The sequence below is a fragment of the Talpa occidentalis genome, unplaced genomic scaffold (assembly GCF_014898055.3).
Source record: "Talpa occidentalis isolate TD23 unplaced genomic scaffold, MPIMG_talOcc4v2.1 talOcc4.15, whole genome shotgun sequence".
Lineage (NCBI taxonomy): Eukaryota > Metazoa > Chordata > Mammalia > Eulipotyphla > Talpidae > Talpa > Talpa occidentalis.
This window is the reverse complement of record NW_023601543.1, coordinates 84,035,781-84,048,417: the sequence shown is the minus strand read 5'-3', so window position 1 is coordinate 84,048,417 and position 12,637 is coordinate 84,035,781. Positions and strand designations below refer to the sequence as shown.

Below are 12,637 nucleotides of genomic sequence, written 5' to 3'. Positions count from 1 at the left end.
AACGAAACAGTCTTTCCAGGTTTGTTCAGATCATGGGTTCACATCTGGGAACTGACTCCTTAACTACCACTTTTTAAAATGTCGACTATTTGGGAACAAAAGCAGTTTTTTGGGTTTTTTTGTTTTTGTTTTTCATTCCAATATGACTTGGAAAATGTGAGAAATGCCCGGACTTTCAAATGGGTGTCCCCGCAGTGCCCTTCGGCCAGACGCTGTTATGCCCCGCGCCCGCCACTGTGCCTCCCCTGTGAAATGACTGCGCCAAATCTCCTCTCATTCACATCTCCGCCGCACAGGTGGCACCCCTGTCACGGCAGGAGGCGATGAAGGAGGAATGGGTTTAACCAAATCATTCTCTTTTGTGTAGCCCATCACGCTCCTGATGGAGTCCTCAGATGCCATGAACCTGGCCTGCTTAACAGCTGGATACTACAGGCTGCTTGTGGATTCCAGAAGGTCGATATTTAACATGGCCAACAAGAAAAATCCAGGCACCCAGGAAACAGGTATCCTCTTCCTAAACTCATGAGGCATGGACCCCCCCCACCCTACTTAACAACCATAATGAGGTTGTTTCTTGAAAAAGTAAAATTTGTATCCATAAAAAAAGCCTAATGTGGGCCTCCCAGGTGGCGCAGCGGTTGAGCGCTGGGTTGCGAAGCTGCCCGCGGCCTCTGCGGCGCCGGTTCGATCCCCGGCTGCTCCCCGGCCACCGAAGGAGGGTCCCACATGGCGCGCAGACCTCTCCTGCCGCCCGCTGCTCCCCTCAGCAGTGTACTTCGGTCCTTCTGCCTGCTCTGCTCCCCGCTCTGGCTCTGGTGAATTCTCTCGCCCTCCCGGCTTCTGACTGTACCCAGTGCATGTATAAACCAAACAAACAAACAAATAGATAAATAAGACATGCCTCTAGAAAATTAAAAAAAAAAAAAAAAAAAAGCCTAATGTCCAAGGTTAACACAGAAGCCTTCAAGTATTTCTGATATGGTGCAGGTTGTGGTTGTTTTTTTAATGTTGCTTTGTTTTCTATCACATTTTACGTGGCACTTGGAGAGGCCGCGGTGCTCGTTTCTAAGGCAGTGATTGTGTGATCACTAAGGAAGCGAGCATCAGCCTGTGGCTGGGTTTCTCCCGCCTCGCTCTTACAGAGGTCAGGACACAGACAACGAAGGCTGGGATGTCCCCATGGGAATCGCCAGCCCTCAGCTTTAGGGCTTCTCTCTCCTTAGGGTGCCTGAGGCCTAGTCTCCTGGGCACCTCCTCCTGCAGTCAGAATTCCCTCTGGAACTCTGAGAGCTCGACCACAGGAGCGCCTGAGTGTTTCCTGGCACTTAGACTTAGGACTAGCCTAGGCATGTGGAACCTTTGGGATGGCAAAGACGTCACATAACTCAATTCAGTCGTTTGACAGGACAAAATAGCCCCCGAGCGAGACCGGGAGGACTACAAATGTTAAATAGTTTCTGTGAAGGTGGGTGGTTTTCATTTGTTTCAGAATCGTTTTCTCCAGTGTTTGAACACTTCCTCCAGGTACAGCGGACCCTCAGTCACTGTGGCCGATGGACCGGCATTACCAGACAAATCAGAGCTACTAACTGATGAGCAAATTATAAGCAAAGTAAAAGTATAAGGGGTTCCATAGTCCACACTTCTTTTCAAAGAAAAGGAACAAAGCCCCTTGTCACTGTTTCTGAAACAAAAGGGGGAAAGGAAAGGCATGTCCTCTGATTTTTTTACCTTTGCAGAAAACATAACCTATTCTTCCACAAATACATTGGGGTGTGTGGATAGTCACACCCAGACAGACTCAGAGTCTGTGATGGCTGCTTCTGTGGCAGCAGGTATACAGGACAGAGGTGAACCAGTGAGAGAAAGTGAGAAGGGCAGGCATGCCAGAAGTGTGGCACAACTGTGACCTGCAGCTAAGATTTAACCCACCCTCCCTTGAGATGTCTGCTTTTTGTCTTCAATTTCTCTAACTTCGGGTCTTTTCATTTCTAACACTAAGATTTAAAAGCTAGCTTGCAGGATAATGATTAGAGAAAAATCTATGTGCAACACCTACGATCGTGGCCAGTACTTCCATTAATAACTGACAGTGATGCAAAACTGTTCTGGAAAATTTGAGAATGAAAGTGACAGAAACAGAATGAAAGTGATAGAAACACAGAGAGATGCTGAGAGACGCAAATGATTGAAAAGAAATTGTGAAGGAACAAGAGGTGGTGAGTGTGAGCTGGGTTTGGTGCTGAACATTTTTATGACCACATGTTTTCATTGCACTAGGAGATTTTGACCAATTTAATGCTGACCTTTGAAATTCCAAAGAGCAGCTTGGCAATTTAACACAACCCTTTGCCATCAGGAATCCGTTTTCTGCTTTTTGTTCTTCCAACCTTAGAGTTTATCTTGAAAATAAAACCTTTTCCTGATGGACTGTTAAGATTGTACAGGTGAAGAAAATAAACCTACTATTCTAAAAATGGCACCAGTCATAAGGGTCTCAGTTCTGTGCAATTTGTGGTGACTCACAATGTAATGCTGAATAAAAGTTTAGGCGGACTCTTACTTCCACAAAGTACTATCAGTACTGTTAGTGTGGGGAAAGAATGGACCTTCAATCATTCAGTAATTTCTCCCATTCTACAGTAAGATTGAGGGTGAGGGCACATGTTCCAAATATCTCTCGCCTCTGAGAGAGAGAGAGAACAACTGGTTGACGCAAGCTAAGCAGCAGCCAAGAATGGCTGCAAGTCCTCTCTTCTCTTCAGAACTCCTACAAGATCTCCTGAGACTGGGCCTCCCTGGTGGCACAAGGGGTTAAGACACAAACTATGAAGCTAAGTGCAGCCACTGCAGCACAAGTTTGATCCCCGGCCAAGGAGCTACCCACATGGTGCAGCAGACCTCTCCTGTCTTGCCTGCTGCTCCCCTCAGCAGTGTATTTCAGTCAGTCTGCCTGTTCTGTTCCCTGCTCTGTCTCTGGTGAATCCTCTCACTGCCTGCACCTCTGGCCTGTACCCCAGCTCTTGTATGCATAAATAAATCTTAAAAAAAAAAAACACAGATCTCCTTAGTTTAAAAAAAAAAAAATGCTCTTCTGGGCCTCCCCTGTGGCGCAGCGGTTGAGTGCTGGGTTGCGTAGCTGCCCACAGCCTCTGCGGCGCCGGTTCGATCCCCAGCTGCTCCCCGGCCACCAGAGGAGGGTCCCACATGGCGCAGACCTCTCCTGCCGCCCGCTGCTCCCCTCAGCAGTGTACTTCGGTCCTTCTGCCTGCTCTGCTCCCCGCTCTGGCTCTGGTGAATTCTCTCACCCTCCCGCGCTTCTGACTGTACCCAGTGCATGTATAAATAAATAAATAAATCTTTTAAAAAAAATGCTCTTCTGAGACTGAGGAAATGTAAAGTGTGTTGAGGCCTGTTCCTCCCCATTCGGTTTTATCCTCCCACCGTGTGGCAGACTGGACCACAGTAGACATCCCAGTTCCCAATCCACATCCTTCTGTGTCTCAAGATCATTCCAGAAGCCAAATTGGTATCCCCTTCTGGAAGGAAACCAAGATCAAGTGTATGTTTTCTTCTTGTCACAATGAAGATGTGGAAGCCAGGGCACTGGACTCCTGGGCTCTTTCTTGCTTGAGATCTTGACTAAGGCTTTTACCTCATTTCTTTTTCTCTACCTTGAAAATTAACCTACACTTGCTTTCAAAATCCCTGCACCCACATATCTCTGGGCCTTAGCAGGGTCTGACTAAGTAGCTATTAACCTGTTTTTAGCCTACTGCTCTATTCCATTTTCTCATTGGTTTAAACTATGGCCCTTGGGCCAAATCTTATTCTTGGAAAGTGTTCTTGGAACTTGCCCACACACATTGTGTTCAGTTCCTAGGCTGCCATAAGGAATTATCACATACTTGGGTACTTATGAGAAATTTATCCTCTCACAGTTTGAGGTACTAGAGGCCCAAAATCTAGGTATTGGCAGGGCCGTACTCCCTGCAGAGGCTCTTGAGGTGAATCTTTTCTTGTTTCTTCTGCTTCTAGTGTCTCTTGGAATTCCCTGTGCCATGTAACCCCAGTCTCTGCCTGCACCCCTTCTCTCTGCATGGTCCAATCCCCCTCGGCCTTTCTTTGTATGCTCACTTGCTATTCTATTTAGCACCCTCAGAGTAGTTCAAGGTGCTCTCCTCTCGACGAGACCTTTCACCGCAGTGATGAAGACTCCTTTTCAAAATAAGATCACTTTTTGCATCCTGGCCGGTGGAGGGGGCTTTCCACCAACTACATCCATTTCTTTGTCTATCCTCTGGCTCCATTTATGTCACAACAGCAGATGCAAGCAGTTGGCCCTCAAAGCCTAAACTATTTCTGATCTGCCCTCCCTTTCTAGAAGAAGTTTGCTGGGCCTGGTTTAAACCCAGAGCTCTCACGACTCTGCGGAACCACTCGCCCTCCTCCCAAGAGCACGCACGGGGTCAGATCCTGGGTGTCAGTCAGAGAGCACTGCACTCTCGCGTGGTGTGTTTGTTATAAGGCAGCTTGTAAGTACATCTGGTGTATGACTCAATGGCCTCAAAATTATATCTTTTACTTGCTGCTCATGAGAATATATGTATTTCATAAACTGATTCAACATCTTTCAGCATCGAGTCCATTGTGTCACTTATGGGATGAACAAAACCTCTTCAGTAAAACTGATTTTTCCTCCCCTGTATCTGGCACGTGTGATATGAGTATTACCCAAAGGTGGGCTGGGGGCCACTTGAGAGAACAGATGGGAGAACATTTGGCCCTAAAATGTCCTCAAATTGTTGCCTCTGTAGTCTCTAAAGCAGTATTCATAGGATGACCTGGTGCCCTCTCTTGTTGCCCAGCAGAGAAAAGCCTCTCTGGCAGGGTTCCCTACTGAACGGCCCTTGAACAGCAAATAAAAGCACAATTTTGAAGTTAGGATTTTGTGATTTTAATTCACCAGGAATTCATCAGGAGTTCTCATGATACAAATAAAAACTGAAATTAGTCAAAGTATTAACTAAGCTTAGAGATCGCTGAGAGAAGTTCATTGCTGTGAACACCCCCCCCCCACCGCCACCCCGCACTGTAAGCACGTGTGTGTGTACACTGACATTTAGACAGAACAGACTTACACCCGTCAGGACATGAATCAGATGAAGATAGAGGTTCCTGTGCTTTATTATCATCATTGTTATTATATTTTAAATGTGTATATAATCTGTATTTTCTCATTGTATTATCATTGCAATAGTTCCTAAATACATGATAGAAATACGAGGCTATTTGACCTTCTCTTAATGAGGAAAAAAAAATTCAACATCTTCCTCTGCAGAGTAGTAGGGACTGTTAGATCTTGCTTTACAAAGAAAAGGGCGGTCTGTTTTCCAGACTAACAGCCTGTGGGACTAGCACCTTTTAGGATTTAAAAAGGCGGATTGTATGTTCACATTCATAGACATAAATAATGTCTTTTAGCAATAGAACCAAGGGCCAGATGGAATTAGGCTATAGTTCCCTGCTCTTAGATGGTGTTTTATTTTATCATCTAGCAATTATATTTTATGCAGGATCAATTTTGCTAAGGTCAAGTCTCCTAAGCCAGAAGTCCTGGCACCACATTTGGAAGGCTGAATAACGGCATTTGCATAAGACATGCCACAGGCCTTTAAATGAAGAAACGGAGGCAAGCCTCTCCCCTTACCCTCCCCCCCAAACTCCACAGTAATGTGTCTTTGCGTGGTTCTTTCTCTCTAGGAGCTGAAAATAAAGGCAAGCATAACCTCCTTGGCTCAGATTGGAACTGCATACCCCAAATGACCACCTTTATCGGCGAAGGGGAGCAGGAAGCCCAGATCACATACATAGATTCAAAACAGAAGACACTGGAGATGACAGATGGCACCTTGTGCCCCCAAGACCACCGGCGCCTGTACTTAGACAACACCTACAATGCCGACAGCCTCAGCCAGCCCGGGGCCCCGCCGGGAGACGCTCAGTGCGAGGCCGACTACAGAGGCCTAGCTCAGCACTCCCTGCTGACCCTCTCAGGACCAGAAACGCTGAAGAAAGCACAGGAGTCTCCGAGAGGAGCTAAAGTGTCCTTCATTTTTGGAGATCTCGCCTTGGACGATGGCATGCACACCCCGACTCTGGGCTATGAGAGACTGTTGGAGGAGAGTCCGGAGCTGCTGGAGAAGCAGAGGAGCCTCTACATCGGCAGTGCCAATGACATGAAGGGGCTGGAGCTCGCGCCCGACGCGGAGGGCATCCAGTTTGTGGCCAATTCTGTCTACGCCAACATAGGCGACGTCAAGAACTTTGAGGCGGCCGGGGGCCTGGAGGAACCCCTGCTGCGTGACATTTGTTATGCAGAAAACACTGATGACGCCGAGGATGAGGACGAGGTGAGCTGTGAGGAGGACCTCGTGGTGGGGGAGATGAACCCACCCGCCATCCTCAACCTGTCTGGGTCCAGCGATGACATCATTGACCTCACATCCCTGCCCCCTCCAGAAGGGGATGACCATGAGGATGACTTCCTGTTGCGCTCCTTGAACATGGCCATTGCTGCCCCCCCACCTGGCTTCAGAGACAGCTCAGACGAGGAGGACTCTCAGAGCCAGGCAGCCGCCTGCCGCGAGGACAAGGAGCCAGGCAGCAGCCCGCACGACGACATCCCGGTGTCCCTCATTGACGCCGTGCCCACCAGCGCCGAGGGCAAGTGTGAGACGGGCCTGGACGCCGCTGGCACCGCCACGCTGGATGCTCTAGAAGCCCTGTCCGTGTCCGAAGAGCAGCAGACCAGTGACAGTTCAGGTTCTTTCACCATTGTTACGTTTATTCACTGACCACCACACCATTCCATCCTCTCGCGCCATTGCCCCGGAGTCCTGTCCTGGGCGCGCCGTTGCTCGCGTGCCCGTTTGCTAGACGTGCTGAACCACCACCATGGGGTCTTTGTGTATGTGGCTTCCTTTGTTGTGGCTTTTGTTTGGTTTGGTTTGGTTTTGTTTAAACACGTGGCACGTTTTTTTCCCCCATTTCTGGAACAACTGTGGAATAAACTCAGAGTCCTTACCGAAAAGGGAAAACCGTGGTCTTTTTTTTTTTTTTTTAATAATCATGAGTCCCATTTTCGTACATGTCTCCCAGTGCCTCTGATGCATCCATTAATCGCTTCTTGTTTTTCACGGCATGCAGGTGTAGCCATCTTGCGGGCTTATAGTCCCGAGTCTTCATCAGACTCAGGCAATGAAACTAACTCTTCTGAAATGACTGAGAGTTCAGAGCTGGCCACAGCACAGAAGCAGTCAGAAAACCTCTCCCGCATGTTCTTGGCCTCTCACGAAGGCTACCACCCCCTGGCAGAAGAGCTGACCGAGTTCCCCACCTCCCAGCCCCCCGCGGGGGGCTTGCCTCCAAAGTCCTCCCACGCCCTGGCTGCCCGCCCGCTGACGGACCTCCCGCCCAAAGTCGTGCCTTCCAAGCAGATGCTTCACTCGGAACACATGGAAATGGAGCCTGAGACGATGGAGACCAAGTCGGTCACTGACTACTTTAGCAAATTGCACATGGGCTCGGTGGCCTATTCCTGCACCAGCAAGAGGAAAAGCAAGTTGGCTGATGGGGAAGGGAAAGCGCCCCCTAGTGGGAACTTACCCGGGAAAAGCCAGCAGGGGAGCAAAACGGCCGAGGCCGCGGAGGATGCCAAAGGGAAGTGTGGTTCCGCGGCCTCCAGGGACAGTCAACACCTCGGCACTTTTAACCTGGAGAGAACTGCCTTTCGCAAGGACAGCCAAAGATGGTATGTGGCCACCGAGGGGGGGGTGGCTGAGAAGAGTGGACTGGAAGCAGCCACGGGGATGACCTTTCCCAGAGTGTCTGGTCTTGGGACAAGAGAGGCTGAAGGGAAGGAGGAAGGGGCCCCGGACGGCGAAGCCAGCGAGGTTTCAGGACTCGGCCAACGAGACCACTTCTTAACCGACGTGACCGGCGTCCCTTCAGCCAAAGATATAGAGAACACCGAGGACGCCGGCCCGTCGGCCTGTGACCATCCGTCCAAGCTCCCCGAGGCGGAGGAGAGCATGGCCCGCCTCTGTGACTACCACCTGGCCAAGCGCATGTCGTCGTTACAGAGCGAGGGCCACTTCTCTCTGCAGAGCTCTCAAGGCTCCTCTGTGGACGCCGGCTGTGGCACAGGCAGCAGCAGCAGCACCTGCCCCACACCTGTGGAGTCCCCGCTCTGCCCCTCCATGGGGAAGCACCTGATTCCTGAGACTTCTGGGAAAGGCGTGAGTTATATTCCTTCCGAGGAGCGAGCCCCCGGAGCCCCCTTCAAGGAATTACACCCCCAGACCGAAGGGATGTGTCCGAGGATGACAGTGCCTGCTCTGCACACAGCCATTAATACTGAACCCCTGTTTGGCACTTTGAGAGACGGATGTCATCGACTCCCCAAGATTAAGGAAACCACAGGTACAGCAATGATCAATTCGATGCCTTTCCTTGCATGCCAGGAGCGTGTCAGCCAGATTTACAGCAGGTCTAAAAATCTGGAAGAAAAGGAAAAGTATTTTTCAAAAGGCTACAGAAATGTGGCCACGTTAAGTATCAATTATTTGATCCCCCGTTGTTTAATGAAGGACTGAAGTTTCTAGATCTGGAGCAATACTAGAAATGGCATTTGCTCTTTAGGTTCTTGTTCTGTACTTGCTTTGAGAATTCGATGGACCAACTTTTTTTTCTAAATTCTAGAGGGGCAGCTCTCCCTTCCCGCTTGTGTCTATGCAAGTGTCTTTTACTTCTCTGTCCCTTTCTGATAAACCTGTTCTTTAAATATATATATATATATATTTACATATTTTATGTATTATATATTTATATATTTATATATATATATATAAATTCTAGATGTAGGCTTTTAGCAGTGCCCTGCATGGCTTTTAGTTACAAAATAGTATTGCATTTTGATTTCCTTCTCAACAAATCAAACTTCTCATTCTGCCATTTTGTCATTGAGAGGCAAGGAAGGCTAATTGAGCAGGGGATTGGGGAGATTGGGAGGGCTTGGGGAAGATCATTTGCCTTTCAGCGGTACTTACAGACGCCTCCCTACTCTGTAAGACTCTCTAGAGGAATATTCTAAAGTGTCAAACATACCTCAGTGTCAGGAAAATTTTGAGTGTGCATGCTAAACTGCTCTGTTTTCCTCCAAATAGTAATATACAGACACAGGTCAAAATAAGAACAAAGCCACCTTTACTACCTGCCTTCACCACTGCTCCACCCAGTGGGTACATGTCCCTCTCACCAGTCTACCTGGCTGCCGTCATTTGCCAGAAGAAGATGCTCCTTCACACCTTCCTATTTCTAGTTGTATCATTAACATTTCTGGATAGGTCAGTAGATATTAGTTAGATCTTATATTGGTCAGTTTCTATTCTGCTCTTTAAGATTATCTTCTTTCTTGAAACCCACCTCTGGCTTTATCAGCTGTAGGAAACTCTTCTATGAATTGTTCTCAATTCATCACCCAACTAGTATTGTTACCTCTAAACTAATTCAATCACCCTGTTTAATCCTTTCTGATTGACAAAGACCTTTCACCTAACTTGCTTTCAACAAAAATTCTCTGAGATGGGTAGATTATCTTCTTCACATGACAACTTTTCCAAGAAAAGTTGAGCAATCTTCCCAGTTTATCAACCTCAAAACAAACCCTGGACCAGATAACCCTCATGGGGTCCTCTTAAAAAGGCTAGCTTATTTGATTGTGTTAACTGCATTAGGCTTTTTTTAAAAATAGTAAATTGTGCTGGCATTAACCTAACCCTCTAGAAATGAAACTTAGATGTCATCAATGTGTTTGAAAAATGTATACATAGGATGTGTATTTTCTAACTGTATCTAAGCTACATACTATGTGCAAGGCAATTTTGTAAAATTATGCTGTTTCCCTAAAAAATGTCTGGGGGTTCAAGACAATTCCAAATGAATCAGTAGTTTAAGAAATAACAGATCCCCGTATTTCTTGAAATGTATTGAAGTGGAAATTTCTCCTGTGATCTTAAGAGGCAGTGTTTGGAAAGCAGGATGACCCTGAGAAATGGGAGCCCTTCTAGAATGCTCACTTGGCAAGTGAACACCCGTGCGATGCTTAATGATTCTCTCTGTTTTTCTGCTACCCCTAGTGTAGCTTTGACAGAGCCTGGGAAGGAGAGACAAGGAGGCATGCCTTCAGCTTGGTCTCAACATCCTGAAGCTGATCCCATCCTGCTACCATCAAACATTAACTTGGAATCAAAGGTGCCAATTCCAAATCAAGACCCTAATGATTTCTCCCAAGCAAACAAGGCATACGGAGAGACTATGAGTTGGTGGCCACTGGATTTGAGAAGAGGGAGTCTCAGGACACCCCCCAGCCAGAGGTCTCTGAGATGTAGTAGCAGTATCCTCTCTGGATCTACAGGTTTGGAGACCTTCCAAGAGAGAACCAAGGGTGCGATCACCTTAAAGTGTCCAGGTGTCACAGAAGCACAGGAGGTCAGTTCGGAAAGACGAGCAGAACTCCCCCTGGGGAAGAAACTCACCAAAAGTTTTTCCCAAAGCTCCATGCACTTTAGCTCTGAGGGAAAGGTTCAGAAAAGGTCCCCAGTAGCTCAAAAAGACTCGAAGCTGTACAGGACACTACCCTTGCGGAAGTTGGAGGGCAGCAATTGGAGATGCCGGGGACCTTTCAGCTACTGCTTTCTGAACCGAGGGCAAGATGAAGATGGCGATGAGGATGAAGAGGGGGGAGAGGCCACCCGCCAGGTCTCGTGCCTCTATAGACCACCGATGACTCAAGCCATGCCAGAACCAACCAGTCCACCCCTGGCTATCGGGATTCAGAAGCAAGGAGGGGAGCTGTCCAAAGGTTCAGTGCTGAAGGCCTGGGTGGAAGACCTGAGCGGCCCGGATGACATGGACTTCAGCAACCTGCCTTTTGATGCTCGGATCGCACGAATAAATGCCCTGAAGGAGAGCACATATGTAATGCCTGATGGGTTCCTCACAGCCCAAAATGATGCCAATGAGCTGCTCTGCCTTGTCAGGGCAACCAAGGGGAAGAGAGAAGAGTCGTGCGCTGAAGCATATGACCTTACACTTTCTCAGTACAAGCAACTATTATCCATCGAGTCCAGACAGTTGGGAAGTGCCTGTAGGAAGATGGCAATGGCTGAGAAAAGCCCAGAGGAGATGCTCCTAGCTATGACTTTCAGCTTTCAAGTGCTCTGTTGTCTAACAGAAGCTTGCATGCGATTAGTTAAAGTCGTGAACTCAGAAACACAGCGGCAGGAAATCGTAGTGAAGATCGATGAAGTGGTCATAAACTACATTTGTCTCCTGAAAGCTGCCGAGGCAGCCACTGGAAAAACCACTGGGGATCCCAATGTTGGACTCTCGATGCGACATTCAACCACCATGGCCGCTCTCGTAAGCACACTAACACGTTCTCTCAAAATGCTTTTAAATAAATAAAGTACGAAAGTCACGTCATAATCTACCTTTGCAAAGCCATACATGAACTTTTATTTACTTTATGTGTACGATGAACAGATGTCTCCTTTCTTCTCTCTGTATATTTTGTTATTTTATATAAGATAGGAGATAAAAGTCACATTGAAATGTTGAAATGTACTAATTAGATGTATTCTGTTTATATTATGCATATATACATGTAAAAGAAATAGACAAGAAAGTGATGGCATTTGGCTATTTTTCATATAGTCAAAACTCCAGATATATGATGTGAAATTTGATATTCTACTGTGGTAGAGCAAAACAATGAATCCTATCCCCTCTCCCTCCAAGCAGATACTTGGAGACTAAATTATTCATATTTAGAAGTAAAAAAGAAAAAAAAAAGAAATCACAATGTATATAAAACAGTACTTATGTTTTAAAATTATGATTTTTAAGCATTGGAAATAGCAAAAAGACATTTAAAAATCAAGATGCTATTATGAATTATTAGAGAATATATATAATAAATTAATTTTTGCTCATAGTGTTTGGTTATCTGATGCTTTATTCCAAGAATCCTACATATTTAATTTTGGCTTATGCCATTTGGGTTAGGAACGGGGTGGGATGGATTCTATTGTGTCAACACAAATGCTCTTCATGATATTTCTAGAATCTAAAAACTTCCCAAATAGATCACAGGGAATGATGGGCAGGTTCCTGGGTAATACTTATTTATAGGTTATCTAGTTACATACAATGAAAGGAAGTAATAACACCAAAATTAAATCGTTTGATAAAAAGAGAAATATGCTTTGACTTAAAGTCAAAATTTATAAACCAAAGACATCATCCCCCCCTCCCCCCACAATCAACCCTTAGAATTCCCTTAAGAGTGACAGAACATTTAGTAAAGTATCTACAAATCTGGAACATTTCATGATAATCAAAAGTAAGTGCAGCTCTAGTCATGTAAAAGCAGACCACACGCCAGCCTGTGAGTCACATTTCGGCTCATAGCTCTGTATTACGGAGCCAATGCTTCCAACCAAGTTCGCAATTACAGCCTAACACTGAGACAAAACTTCAAATCTGGGGTGTTCCAGAAAATCAGGAAGAA

At 46.6% G+C, this 12,637-nt stretch overlaps 1 protein-coding gene across 4 annotated transcripts in view; it reads left to right on the top strand.

Moving 5' to 3' along the window:
- Positions 1-12,060, top strand: part of FRMPD4 (FERM and PDZ domain containing 4) — a 701,451-nt gene extending 689,391 nt beyond the window's left edge. For 3 of the 4 annotated variants that reach the window (XM_054695851.1, XM_054695853.1, XM_054695852.1), the window contains 4 exons: positions 368-506; positions 5,767-6,828; positions 7,213-8,487; positions 10,208-11,623. In XM_054695851.1, the coding sequence (XP_054551826.1) occupies positions 368-506; positions 5,767-6,828; positions 7,213-8,487; positions 10,208-11,532 (3,801 nt within the window). In that variant the 3' untranslated portion in view covers positions 11,533-11,623. Of the gene's footprint in view, positions 1-367; positions 507-5,766; positions 6,829-7,212; positions 8,488-10,202 lie in introns of all 4 variants that reach the window. The other variant, XM_037512714.2, reaches the window with a different exon arrangement.
- The last annotated feature ends 577 nt before the right edge of the window (positions 12,061-12,637 follow it).